This window comes from Clavelina lepadiformis, chromosome 4, assembly GCF_947623445.1.
Source record: "Clavelina lepadiformis chromosome 4, kaClaLepa1.1, whole genome shotgun sequence".
NCBI lineage: Eukaryota > Metazoa > Chordata > Ascidiacea > Aplousobranchia > Clavelinidae > Clavelina > Clavelina lepadiformis.
Genome location: NC_135243.1, coordinates 3840408 through 3855159, shown reverse-complemented (window position 1 = coordinate 3855159; position 14752 = coordinate 3840408). Strand labels below are relative to the sequence as shown.

Genomic DNA, 14752 nt, shown 5'->3' with positions numbered 1-14752 from the left:
GGTCATTGTTAGAATTTTGTATGGCATAGGCTTGATACATACTAATGCATTACAAATGGCAAAACCTAGTCAGTGATGTAAAAATCATTTACAAAAAACAAAAAAGATTTTTAACGATCACCTAGAAAGGAAAATATATTTTACGTTCATGCTCTTAGTAAACTGCCTCGTCAGCGCTGACTCAGCGTTTTGTACAGGGATCTCGTCAACTACATCACTGTTGCTTTCAATGTACATAGATGAGTGGCTAAGTTTTCGTCATCTACGACAAACGCACAAAAACTTGCATACACAAACAATATTTTTCGTTTCGTAATGCAGCGAATCGGATTTTTTTCTATCGATTTAGCACATCTGTTCCGAAACTTCTGTGTAGGAGTCGGACAGTGGGATTTTCGGATAGATGGGTAAAATGTATTAGAAGAAATCGGTTTCCTGCAGTTTAATGTCGGATAGCAAGGATTCCGGTTGTTTGGGGTTGGGATTAACTATAAGGGTTACCACACGTCCGGAATTTCCCGGACATGTCCGGATTTTAGGTGTTGAAATCTGTGTCCGGAAATAAGTCTAAAAAGTGCTCTAATGTCCAGAATTTTAGTATCTTGTAAGTTGTGTTTAACTTGAAATAATGTACACGTGTTGTGAAAATGAAAATTTCAGTTTTTTACGGACTTCTTGGCCTATTGGCTAGAAGGCCTCGCCCCAGCGCTGGTCTAGTGTGATTTTTCAGTTGACTTTGCTTTGTGACGTAGTAATGTTCATTATTTGGTAATTATGCGAATTGGCTTTTTTATTTTTCTAGTCATTCGACAAGGTTAGTGTATTTTGTGGAATCAATTTTGCTGTTTACTTTATGGTGTATATAACATTTAGGTAGTGTATGTAGCCAAATTTGTCTTATTTTAGTTAAACGGAAAAAGGTCCAATATTTATAAAACAGAAAGTTGTTCTACTAAACATATGTGACAATTCCATGCTTTTTTCTCTCTGTGATAGTGATGTCGTCTTGTGGAAAAAATGAGCGTTTGAATTAGTAAGATATAAGAACATAGGCTACTGTAAAATGCCGTATAGCGGTTGTTTGGTGTCGCGAAAAGAGGTCATTGGAACCGTCAGTAATTTGGCCTTTTCAGATACGTTAACCCTAGGCTAACGAGGTCTGACTATTCACGTGAACGACAATCATAACTAAAGCATCTTTTTATTACTTGTCAATGGTTAGAACTTAGAAGTAGCCATTGATAAAATTATGTGATGGTGACACTACGCGACTAAGAAGTGAAATACCAGCTGCTTACATGGCTACTTAAAAGGAAGAATGCAGACAAACTCGTTCTTTAGCAAGTATAAAATGTCCGCAATAAAGTCGGTTTAGTATAATAAGCAGGTCTATATTAATTGGGCGTTACTTTTTCTAAGCGAACATTTTATCGAAGTAGATCGCACAGCTTAATCTGAAAGATAGGTGGTTACAAGCAGAGCAAAGACATGTAAAAAGTCGTTTTGCATTTAATAGTTGAATTGTGGCTAAACTTACAGTTTATCACAACTGTAGGTCTACAACTTACCGAAAAGATAGAATTTTATAAAGTTTAAGCGACGAATGATCGTACCAGGGTACGAGATAAGTTTCAAAAACGATTCAAAAATGAAAAAAGTGTTTTGACTGCGCGATTTTTTCTGCAGAAGAGAGCCGGCAGCCTAATTCTTATGCAAAATGCGCGGTTTGCGAGGGCAGATCGCAAAACATAAGACCGCTAAGTAGCAGGTAGCAGTCCGAGAAATCCTAGATGTAGCACAGAGATAAAAAGTTTTATACAGTCCTGACATGAGATCAGACATACAGTAGTCCATATAGTACTGTTGTACTGTAGTACTGTAGTCCATATATGATTGAAAGACTTTTGCTACTCAAGTTTTTAATCCACTATCGTGTAAAATGCGGTTTAGTGGATTGAATCTGTACCAGGTCCGGCATTGCCAGAACCCGTCCACAATGAATATTTAGGAGTTAAACCTGCATGGGTTTGTGATGAGTTTGTTATTCATTATCTACCGATGATTAAATTTATACAAATGTGCTTACTTTGTATAATATGTAGCGTTAATGGATTTTTTTTCTGAAGATTTAAGTTGCTTCAAGTCTAAAAACTTTTGAATATTGCTGGAAAAAGTTAAGCAAATACCCTGAATTTCACATTATTACAGGGCTTAAACTTGGTCAGCAACTATCAACGGGTTTATTAAGGTCGCAAATTGCACGATAGAAGTTGGTTTTAAAATTAGCTTAAGCAATTTAAAGCCGGCAAGTTATAGCTGCAATCTAATTTATGACCTTGTAAGGTCATAAATGGTGGATATTTAAACATCTCTTGCAGGCACTATTTTGGCTACGTAATCATAACCCATTAATGACGACATAATGACTTTTATTCTTGTCCCTTTCCTTGCAGCCGTCTGTTTATCATAAAAATAAACACTAAATTATCTTGTACCTGAACCTGACTCAGTCAAAAGAAATTAAAATTTTAAATTCTTATGTTATGTGAACATTTTAAGTATTCGTTGCTTTTTACAAGAAAAGTTGTTTTAGAATATCAAAGGTCATTTATATTCAGGTCAAAGGTCATTCAAATTAAACGTTTTAATATTTCGTTGGATAGTTTTATGTCGTATCAATTCTCAAAATAACTTTTGTCTTCACTATATTGCGCAAAAAACATTGATGCCACGAAGTTAATCTCGTAACAACCGAGCCTGAGTGGAATCTTCATCATCTTCCTCATCCCCCTCATCTTCATCCGCCGACGTTTTGCGCAGGAAGCTAAAATCTCGTTAAAATTTTTCAAAAATCTGCTTGCTTAAAAAAGTATTATGATAATCAAAATCCTCAAAATCTTCAAGCCTAAAAACTGCCTTTGGTTTTCAGCGGAAAGGTCGTACATATCCCAGTCTATACACCCGGTTATAACGTATGCAAAATACGACCGTTACTGTCAGGTTTACGATCAATATTGCCCGAGAGATGGAAATTGATTTAAAAGTAGTTTGAGCGATTTAAATGAGCTAAGACCAAACTGCGTTATGATAACTGTGCCTAGGCTTTCCACACCGGATTACCTATTGCAGCACGTCACACAAATATCATTATGACGTATATTGGTTATATAACGCATCGGTTACGTAACACCTGCTTTACATAACCCCTACGTTCCTAAAAGTATATATAGAAGTGGTTCTCAACCCTTTTCGGCTTACGCCACCCTGAAAACTAGCAAAAGATTTGGCGGCACCCACAGTCAAACCAAAAAGTAATTCTGCATTAAATAAGAATAATTTCGCCACCGTTTTCCTGGACTAGTGATTATTGCGCAATAACTTGCGGCACCCTTGAGAAACGTAATTGGCACCCCGGTTGAGAACCACTATAATATATAGTATAACCTGGTGCATTTGTACTTGGTATATTTTTATTAAGGTGTGGTTGGTGGTCATATACTGTTCGACCAGGATATATTTCTGAATTGTGAAAAGAAAATGGCAGCGTAGAGCGGATTTATGCGACATAAAATATTTGTTGTAATTATTTTTTTCGGCAATTAGTGTTTTACAGTGCATTTGCAAGTATCATCGTTCAAACGCGCTTTGCATTTGACCAAAAACACCGTCTTATTTATTAATCTACTGGGAAACATGCAGGAAGCTTTCCAATATGTCAGGGCAGTTTGTCGGCGATTATTAAAGCATAATTTCGTCACAATCCGTTTGCAAAAACGGCATAATCACACTGGATGTAAAACGAACAACATAGTTTGGTTTGTAAACTGTACAACCATCCTAAACAGCTATCTTTACTTGGCTTGGATGATAATCATCGAAGTTATACGTGTGGAATAGATCCAAATGTAATTAGTTAATTACAATATGCAGCGATCGCAAACGGATACGTGTGAGCTATCACTATTCGCTGGTGATACAACACGTTTTCTTATGGTTTCGTGACAAGCTGTCAAGAAGTTAAACAACAATTTTTTTAGAGCAACTTTCTATTAGAAATTGCTGTGACGTAATACAGCGCAATGTGGGGTTTTCGTTTTTTCTTGACTTGTTTGAAAGTTGCGACGATGCTTGCCCTCAACTATCCGGCTTTGACACTTGCAGCGGAAAGTGAGTCGATTTGTTTAAAATTGATATTCTTACCTCGAAACATTTGTGCGTTAATTGTTTTTGCAAAGTGCAGTGTTGTATTTATTTCTTACAATAGGTACAATGACGATTTCAAACTACACAACGACACGGGACTGCCGCTTAAAGCAACTACCGCCGATAGATTGCCGTAACGTAAAGTCGGTGTTTCCATATTGTCTTGCTTTCATAATTCTTGTGACAATATTATACATGTTCGATTATTGTCAATGATGTTATCAAACGTATGACTGCATTATCGTTGTTTTTAAAATGAACGTAAATAAACTGTTGCAGCAATTATTTTAATAACTTCATTTTTGGAAAGTTGTCTTTGCTGTTGTTGAGCGTGTAAATTCAACTAAATCCAAGTTTAAATTATTTTCTTTGTCAGTAATCAAATCCTGGATAATAAAAAGACTTTTTTGCATTGTTAAGATATAGTCCCGTGGATGGCAGCTGCAACAACGCTTTGAACCCATATGCTGGGACTGCTCGAACGCCGTTAAAGAGATTACTACCGCCCACTCATGACGACAATGCGCAGGTAAGATGGTTGAAATTGACCGACGTAAGATTGGTTGCTCTGTTTCCTAAGTTATTTATTCAAACTTGAATTTGGTTGGTCGCTGTGTGGCTTCTTATTCAGTGAATTATTTGCAGATAAATTTGGTTACATGTTACACGTAGTCACCTATTCATTTATTTCATAGTCGTAAATGATAATGACGTAAACGTAAATGAAATAGTCATATGGAACCGCTATAACTCGCTTCAGGCCACTTTGATATAGCGACTTGTCAATCATCGATGGCTTCCGTGTGACCAGCAATGGTTATTAGTCTAATGTTTGTGCGAACACGTCTAAGGCAAGCATTGCAGACGGAAACTTTTTCTCAATACAGTTGAAATATTTAGACTCAAAACGAAAAAGATAAATCGTTTCACGCCACACAACTACACAGCTACTACTTTGATCAATGTATAAATACTATGTGCTTATTACAGTATATCAGTGCCATTTGTTTTTGCTGTCATTTGCTGTTTAGTTAGCAATTAGAAGGTCGCTACTGAATAGTGGTATCCTCACGTGCTTCTTATACTTTGTTTTGCTTTAAATTGTTTTAATTTGTGCTTATTAATAGCTGTTAGTTAAATTTAATTTACATTTTTATTAAACTTAACAAGGCCTTTCGAAGATCGTCAAGCGGAAATGAACTTCCATTAGCGAGGACTGTTTCAAACATCCTAAATTCAGGAGTAGGGGTCACCAATCGCAACTCAAGTGTCACCAACGCAATGTTTGTCCAGTTTGGTCAATACATGACTCACGACTTTGCCAGCACACCAACTGTTGAAGGTTAAGATTTGTTTGTGAGAAGTTTGCGTTTTTGTTTAACATGAACCGTGATCTGTTTTAGCCCGCATTTGCTGCTTTTGGTTACCGTTTAGTTGTAGCCTATACATAGCTCTTAGCTTGATGGAAGTCTAAATTTAAATAATGTTTTTAAGTTCAGACCCTTTTAGAAAACTTTATTTCCTATATGTCTCATTAAAGCATGTTTTTTCCCGAATTAAAGCGTTTGACAGATTATTTGGCTTTAAAATATGACACAGATTGTTGATCGGTGACAGTGATTGATCGCGCTGTTTGCGCCAAATTGTTCAATTAATTACGATTTATTTTATCTAAAGTTGACATGGGTACATGCCTTTGTTCCAACCCTGACCCACGGGCTTGTATAAACGTCCCAGTGGCTAGCCATGACCCCCATTATGACCCATCGATCACGTGCATCCCGCTAAAAGCGTCTAAAGCAGTTTCCGGGTGCGATGAAGGTCCGACAGAGCAGATAAACAGCTTGTCGGCTTACATTGACGCTAGCACGATTTACGGAAGCTATCAAGAGCTTACAATTAAATTAAGAGATCCTAATTCGGGTGAGATAACTTTTTAGTTATGCATTTTACGGTTTTATTACAGTTTGGTATTTACTATATAATTCATGGAGATCAGTTACTATTTATATCTGAAACATAAAGAAATGTGCTTTTAATTTATTTTAACATCATTTAGTAGTTTGTCCATGTTATTTTAAAATTTTTTGTTAATATTTTGATGAAACAATGTATATGATTGCCGCTTCAATTTTTCTGGTTAGTAATCAGTTAATCACGTAACCTAGTTTAGTTACCTTAGTAACCAGTAAGTAACCTTATCAACCTTAGTTTGCTTAATAACTACGTTTTTAGTCGGATTTCTTATTATTTGTGATTCATTCTTTTCTGGAATTTTCAGCCGGCAAGCTTCTGCTGAAGAATACCGAGTCAGCAATTTCAGGCTGTCCAATCCATAGAAATAAAAAGATCCTTCCGTTTCGTAGGGACTTCCCCGAAGTCACGTCTAAGACGTTTGCCTGTCCTGCTCACGGAAATTCCCCAGCGTGCTTCATATCGGGTCGGTTGTTTCAGTTTCTTTTCAGCTTGGTCTTGGTCAAATTGTTAATATTCCAAAGTAGTGATACAACTTATATTGGTTCGGTAGAACAGCACAGAATAGAACAGAACGGTACCTAATAGTTTGTTTATGATGTACTTTGACGTAGTATTTAAATTAATGGCTAAGTTAGATAAGTTATTTAAATTAACGTTAACCTAAATTAAACCAACAATTAAAATCAATTAATAAACTTTCCATCAAAAAACTTTTTGGCCTTGACATTAATTTTAACTCGTCTTGGACATTATAATAAAATATAACTTATTAACATAAGAACTTCTTTATAAAGATATAACTTATTAGTGTAATAATAATAAGTTATTAACATTAACCCTCTACCTTAACCAAATTTTAACTTCACCAAGATCGTCAGCTCAGTTTGTGCTTTTATCTTTTCCTAAAATCCTTACCAGTTATCTCGCACAACACAATGCATTGGGCACCTCGCAGATTACACTGGTCAACAATTTTTCAAAAATTTTTTGCTTCCGTTAAGAAAACAATTGATTCTTATGTATTTTTGGACGCTGAATCCAAAAATGTCGGTTAAAATTGCTGATTAGCTCTAGTTTAAAAGATAAAAAAAATTTTCATTTTTGTATGTTTATCTATATATGGCAAGCCTTGGTGCACTTTATTGAACACAACAGTAACAATCTACAAACAGTGTAATAATTGCATGCGTTTATATTTCAGCATAGCATATGCAACAAATAACTGCCACTTTCCAAATATAAATTTCTAATCTATTTTATCTGTTATATTCCTTTTGTCCTGTAACTCGTATACGGTTAATGGAGCATCCCTACATATCATCCTGCAAAAGTGAGCAAGCATTGATTGATTTTGTTTTCCATGGTACCTCTTTTGCATTGCAGATATGCATTGGTGAAATCGCTCACCATGCTTATCACTGACATCTCCACAGTTTGGTAGAAAAAATCCAGGTGCGAGTCCAAAAAGTGTATCTTCAGTGACATATTGCACTCCATGCATCTGTATGCTTTAATGAGATTTACACCAATTCCGTGTAGTTGTCAGCTCTTTTGTTCCCCAAGAATTTTGTGGCCAGCAACTTAAACGCTTCCCAAGCAATTTTCTCTTTGTCAAATAACACTTGATCAAATTTACCGTCTTCGAAGATGATGATTCTGCCAGAAGATTCCATTGCTGTAGTCTAGAGCTGAAGTCTAAATTTCTGATTTAACTTTTGGTAGTTCCAAATCCCGGATAAGATAGTGCAATTTCTTTTGAGTTATAAGGTGTGGTTCTTTGGAAGATAGTGTTTCAACGTAACGTGAATTCTTTAGGTACCTCAGGAACAGCAAGTAATTCTCCATGCGGTACGGGACGAATTGCTGATGGAATATTTGTGTATTGAATACTTTGCTTCTTCTTTCTCGACAAACCTTTACAAACCGGGGGGTGGGGGGTCGTGCAAAAGTAGCAATCGCTAATGTGGTCAGTAGGTTCTCTCAAAACCATTGGAACAGCAAAGGGCATACATTTTCTTTTTCCGTTTAGCCATTGCCAAAGATTTGCACCACAGGAGTTACAGCATATGTTAGGGGCCCAACTCTTGTCCTGATCACCAACTTTATATCCAAAATACAAGTTGAATACAAGGTTTGTTTTCCTGACCACAGCCGTTATACTTCGCTTTTGTGAAGAAAAAGTTATTTCACTACAAATCTAGTAGAAATTGTCTGCATTTTTTATGCATTTACGTGGCATCTGCAGAAAGAGCAGTTCAGACTACACACATGAAGCAAGCAAACAACCCAACTCAAACATACGTCAAAATAAAAATAATATGAATAGAAACGTCATCACGTCATGCAAACTACAACAGATAAACGCACACTTCTTTCCGCGTTAGCAAGTAAAGCACATTTTGGCATGGTGCCATATCTCAAAAACTAGAGCTAATCAACAAATTTAAAGTTGATATTCGAGATCAGTGACCCCAAATTAGCCAAGATTGACCTCATTCGTTTCAGAAGCAAATTGGCTGTTGACCAGTGTTATTTATACAAGTATAAGATAATTCTAAAGTAAATTGACAATCAGTGTACATGCGTATTGCGTCGCTGATTGTTTACTATTATGACATCACAGGTGAAGAGAGAGTAAACGAAAACATCGGTCTCTCCTCCTCTCATTTGCTCTTCGCGCGAGAGCACAACAGGATCGCTGAAAGGATGAAGATCCTCAATCCGGAATGGGATGACGACACGGTATTCTACGAATCGCGACGAATCGTCATCGCTATGCATCAGATCATAACTTACAGGTGCGGGTTATGTTGAGATCATTTTAGCCTGGAAATTTTAATGAGCAGCGTTGCAGGCGAAGAGCTTTCAAAAGCCTCTGGGCAAGGTACTTTTTCAATTAATCGTTGAAATCTTAAATTGCTGTAATTAAATGGCAATTAATTGCATATGCTACGGTTTATTTGTATTCGTAAGATTTTTTATGTGTTTAATATGTGTCAATATAAAAGCCTTGGGAAACGTGAATCGAGATTATAGGATACAGAAGTTATATTAAAACGTAGATAGCACACAAATTCAAAGCGTATGTTTAAATAGCTTATGTTAGCAGTAATCTGTATAGTAACCAATTTCAATTTATCTTGTCACTTGCTAATTTTACACTACTAAACACCACAGTAAGTATGTTGTCTCTTATTGTCGAACACTAAAAACGTCAACAACTGCTTCAGCAAATATTTAATCAACGTTGCTTTGCAGAGAGTTTTTACCTTTACTCCTTGGACCAAAACTGATGAAAGAGTTCGATCTTGGAGTTCTAATTAATGGTTTCTATTACGGATATGATGCCACTTATGACGCAACAATATCTAACGCCTTTACTACTGCAGCATTCAGGTAGGATAAGGTAATTTATATTTACAGGAAATTTAGAACAGGTTTTGAATAAATTTGATCTTAGAAATAAATGAACACCCTCGTTTCAGGTACGGTCATAGTCAGGTGGGGTCTTTCTTCCATCGTCCGAGCCCTGACTTTGACTCTTCTGAAGCTCCCTCGATTCGAACTTTCCAAGCTTTGTTCGATCAGAGTGCCGTCATAAATGGGACAAGTCCAGCGATTATGAGAGGTTTGGTGATGGACGCGGCCAAACTGGTCGACCCGGATTTTGTGGAAGATCTTAGAAAGTGAGTGAAAATACACGATTTTGTCAAAGTTTGGTTTTGATTTTTAGCAACCGCGACCGAAAATATATATAACTTAGAGCTAAACACATTTATAATGAGATCATAGGTAATATCAAACGTACAAATTGTCTTTTGCAGCCGAATGTTTGAAGGTTCCCAAAAACCCGGCGAGGATCTTTTAGCCATCAACATACAGCGTGGCCGTCACCATGGTCTGCCTACCTACAACAGTTTCCGGGAATTTTGCGGGCTCAGGAGGGCCATCTTGTGGAAGGATTTAAGTGACGTCATTTCAAACTCCATCCTGTACAAACTCAAGTTGATATATGAGTGAGGACTCGAACTTGAAAAAACTTTGTAGTGTCTTGAGTAAAACTATGAGTAGTCTTGCACTTGAGTACCGGTACACGTAATCTTTTCATAAACGTGCCAATAAACATAAAAATAAGGCGAAATTGATGTTTCGAGTTTTGCGTCTGTTTCAATATTAAATTTAACTCTTGTAGAAATGTCGATGACGTAGACTTGTATGTTGGAGGGATATCTGAAACACCGCTACACGGCGCCACAGTAGGTCCCACGTTCGGTTGCATCATTGCCAGCCAGTTCCGAGACTTGAAGAAAGGAGATCGGTATTGGTTTGAAAATCCAGGAATTTTTAATGAAGGTATGTGACTGACTCTTAACAGTCAATTTTTTTCTGTTTAAATTCAAGATGTTTGATTTGCGCAGTTAATCGTGGTACATGTCGGCCATTTTGTTCGCTTGTTTAATTCAATATTGAGATTTGCGTTTTTATTTGGGCTTTTTGGTCGCGTTATTTTCTTCGTTGAATAATGTGCAAATTGAACGTTACAACTTTGTCGAAAGACGTGTTCGTTTGGAGCAATCTTTCTTTGCTTTACGGTGATGTCATCTTCTTCCTTTTTAGGCTCCATTTTATTCTCCTGTTTATCTTCAATTTCCACTTTTAGTTTTTTTTATCAATTTTGATGATTAATTATCTGTTGCTCTCCATCCAGAGCAATTAAGCGAAATAAGGAAAGTCCGTTTAAGCCGAATACTTTGCGACAACATGGAAGGAATGAAGATGATGCCACCTAGCGCTATGGAGTTGCAGGGAGAGTCAAACACGAGAGTACGGTGTTCAGCACTTCCACAGATGAAAATCTCCAGTTGGAAAGCTCACAACCACGTACAAGGTAAATGCAATTTGACAATTTGTAAATGCGGTTATTGGTGTATTTTTGACCAAGTGAAGTATTGACCGATTTACCTTGCAAGGCATTTGATATAATATTTTTGAGCAAAATGTTTAATTTTAGTTGTTTATTTGTACGTCTTTTCTAAGTTAATGAAATACACTATCTGTTATACCTGATGTCATTGTCAAGGGTTTATCTTGGGACAAGAGGCGTAACGATTCGAGTCGATGACTTGACTCCAATATGCCTCGAGTCAATTTTTGCAAACATTTGACTCTTGAGTTAGGTTAAGTCAGTAATTGTTGATAAAGTTCCGGCTTTCCGATAAAAAAAAACTTTCTTTCTTTCGTACAAACATATTAAAATGTTGCTTCAAAACAAGTTTGTTTGTCTATGATGTCTATGAACGCGTACATTGACGCAGCAAAACGAAGTAAATTTTCAAAACTTCTAAACGTTTCTCAAACGTCTCGATGACTGAAACAGTGTTTTTACTTTCTTTGTGACTTTGACTGAAGATAACAACTCAACTTCACTCGAGTCATTTCTTCTGAAAAGCTCGACTTGAATCGAGTTTAATGACTAAGCTATGACTATGACTTCTGACCGAGTCTGAATCTCACTTTAAAATTTACCAACTTTTTATCGCAGAAGGTGATTGGACGAGATGGTTGCCATGTCATAATGACACTGAAGACAAAGTTTTGATGAAGATTTTGGCACGTGATCCAGACAGTGTTTGCAGGAGTCCAATAAAAACAGAGGCATGAGTCAAAATTTTATTTACAACGCCGCTGCATGAGATTTGGTTGTTTGTTCTTTATATAGGAAAGCACATGAACTACTTTAACAGTAAACTTAACAAAAATGCAATGTGTGTATAACGAAAATTTAGCCGATAAGGTTTAGACAATTTGCAAGCTTTTTATTTTACATTTTATTTATTTCAGATTGCGGCCATTTCAAAACTGCAACCGTACAGACGGAAAGTAAGATTTCTATGTCCAAAAGGCTCGATTAACGGCGGTACGTTTCCAAACTCAAAGCAAAGTAAGTAAATTTCTGAAACATTGTGAGAGCAATTTCTTAAATAAAGGCATTAGACTTGAGACTGAAATTCAAATGAAGCAGAAATTTAAATGTTTAAAAATGAAATAAACGAACTTTGTTTCTTTACCTAAAATTAATAGCTTGCAAATTTTTTAATTTATCATTTTTAAGATAAACGCATTGATTTTATGTTGATATTACTTCGCTTCTCAAATAAAATTTCAAAGAAAGATAAATCTTCAATCCTTTAAAGACCTCATGTATTATTGGACATCATGGCTCGATCGAGACTCGCCGCTAGATGGAGATAAAGATGACATCGAAAGTTTGGATCTTCTTCGAGCGGAGAGACCGGATGATATTTGCGGGTTTCCAATAGCAATGCAAGCTAGGACTAAAAATCATGTAAAGTCCTCATTCGGCGAAATTTTTATTTCATAGCATCGTGCTTTTTGTGACTGTGATTATGCAAACGGCAAAAAACATTGCGAAAGAAGGCATTTTATGATTTGTTTTTCTTATATTTGTTTCTTATCTTTTTTTTCTTATGTTTTTATGAAACATTGAATACGTTACAACAAAATAAACCCGACATAAACAACAAAGCACATTTCTGCAGAGTTCTTTTCACAAAAACTCAACATGTTATAATTCAATTTCTTCTGTTACCATTTTCTCGTCTTATTTCAGGAATCTGCCTTTCATTCGAAGCAGGTGTTCGCCGCCTTAAACCCACGCCATGGTTTGGTGTGCAGAGGCGCGGACCAGGAGGATGGCGAATGCAGGGATTACAAGGTCCGATTTTACTGCCCCATAGGTGAACATCAAACATTAATTTTTGTGTCTTTCTTTACGCCTTTGTTTATATCATCAGAGTGGAAGATTTTTGCAGTTATGCTTATCAATTTCGTGTCTTAGTTATTGATTATATTTATTGTCTACATTGTTATGTAAAAATTGTTAACTTAATACTTGAAAAGTAAAAGATAAATAATTATTTTAGCCCACCGGGTCAAAAACCCATCTGTCTACAACGAACGAGTTCTTTGTTATCGTTGAAAAAAACATTTTTCTGTTTTAGATTACCGCGAAGAAATAGAGTCTAAGAAATATTATCTCAATTCTGACGCCAGCAAATCAAACCCCAGCAAGCGATGGACTCCGTGGTTAAATTTGGGAAATCCCGAAAAAGGCTTCTATGACGTTGAAACACCCAACTACGCTAGAAATCGGGGTTTTCCAGTTTGCCGGTAAACAACAACTTTCATTTAATTTTTGATAGGTCTAAACAAGTCAGCATAAAAACTGTTGTCGTATTTCTTGATTTATTTTGTCAATATATACGTAAGTTATCTACAAATTTATTTCGTGTGGACTTCAGCTTTTTATAAAGATTTTTATATTTTTTCAGTTATAAATCATAAAGTTGTAGTAAATTAATCATATATCAGGTCAGCATTAAATTAAACATACAAAAATGTTTCAAATCCGTTTATATAAACTTGATTACAAAGATGATATCACTGCAGTTAACCTGTAAACAGTTATCAGACAGCAATGAAAGACTTATTATCATCATTTTCACTCTTCAGACGTCCTCTCTTAATCGAAGGTCGGGTGGCGAACACGACCATTCCCGCTGAAAGATCTGGAGTCGTTTTGAAGCGTTTCAGCGTGTTCCACGGGCTGGTTTGCGACAATCGCGACCAAGAGGACGGGTTTTGTCGCGATTTCGAGGTCCGGTATCTTTGTCGATCCTCCAGGATTGACTTGATTGGAAAAACGTGACCCGGAAATGAAAATAAAATGCAATCGTGAAATATTTTGACCGTCAATCTTCAATCCTCTAAAAAGGAAATCTTGTACAACAAGGTCTCAAGAGGAAAACCCTCATTCGTGTCCAAACTTGTATCTACTATAGAAATAGCTGCTGAATAGAGCAAAGATGCTGTCCTCTGCCTTCAGAATTTGTCTAAAAAGCCATTGTTGCTTCATAATAAAAATAGTTTATGGGGTTAAGTTTTCATTTTTCTTTGAAGTTTAAATCACATGCTACAATGTATGAGCGCTTTAGCATTTGTATTCAGACAATTTCAGTGTCTACCTTGAAAATATTCAGACATTTTGCATTCATCGCTGTTTTTTTCGCTTGCTTTTTTTCGCTCGCTTTTTTACTGTTGGTATATGTAATGAGCAATTATCTGTATTCTTTTTATCGTGGTTTATTTGATTTCTATTGCATTGGCGTATAACTCAAACCTGTACCACGAAGCCCACATTCCAGTTTTATGCTTGTAACTTACTATGTATTCAGATTCTGTTTCAAACATGATGAGTTGATGACGTTTCGTTAAAATTCTGTTTCTGCGTTTTCAGTCCTTAGAAGCCAATTTGAGTCAGCACATTAATCGTGTGTTTCGTGAAATATCCTAAGACCGAAAGTATATGCTGAATTACCCATCGAAGCAGAAATAAACAAAAAATTGCGTGTTTTGTACATAAAAAAGTAAATTCGGGATTTGTCCATATAGTTAAGGATGTATCTGATGATCCGCATGCTGGTGTAAAAGAAGAAAATTGAACAAATAGTGGTTTTATCGTAACAACCAGACAGGTCTGCTCTTTTACTGA

The 14752-nt window shown here is 36.2% G+C and overlaps 1 protein-coding gene across 1 annotated transcript; it reads left to right on the top strand.

The window, feature by feature from the left end:
* The first annotated feature begins 1076 nt into the window (after window positions 1-1076).
* LOC143451598 (peroxidase mlt-7-like) lies at window positions 1077-14533 on the top strand. The gene is made up of 18 exons (XM_076952295.1): window positions 1077-4167; window positions 4265-4346; window positions 4624-4732; window positions 5374-5545; window positions 5881-6126; window positions 6485-6643; window positions 8804-8978; window positions 9439-9576; window positions 9666-9866; window positions 10005-10196; window positions 10373-10533; window positions 10889-11068; window positions 11723-11835; window positions 12022-12121; window positions 12375-12526; window positions 12812-12938; window positions 13203-13371; window positions 13714-14533. The coding sequence occupies exons 1-18, from the start codon at window positions 4080-4082 to the stop codon at window positions 13907-13909; spliced, it is 2760 nt and encodes a 919-aa protein (XP_076808410.1). The 5' UTR covers window positions 1077-4079; the 3' UTR covers window positions 13910-14533.
* Window positions 14534-14752: the final 219 nt, after the last annotated feature.

Bases quoted from the DNA above. Each gene is read 5' to 3' on its own strand.
- LOC143451598 (XM_076952295.1), top strand. From the start codon at position 4,080: ATGTGGGGTTTTCGTTTTTTCTTGACTTGTTTGAAAGTTGCGACGATG. The intron at 4,347-4,623 runs GTCGGTGTTTCC...TGCATTGTTAAG, and splicing joins ATAGATTGCCGTAACGTAAA to ATATAGTCCCGTGGATGGCA. The intron at 9,867-10,004 runs GTGAGTGAAAAT...TGTCTTTTGCAG, and splicing joins TTTGTGGAAGATCTTAGAAA to CCGAATGTTTGAAGGTTCCC.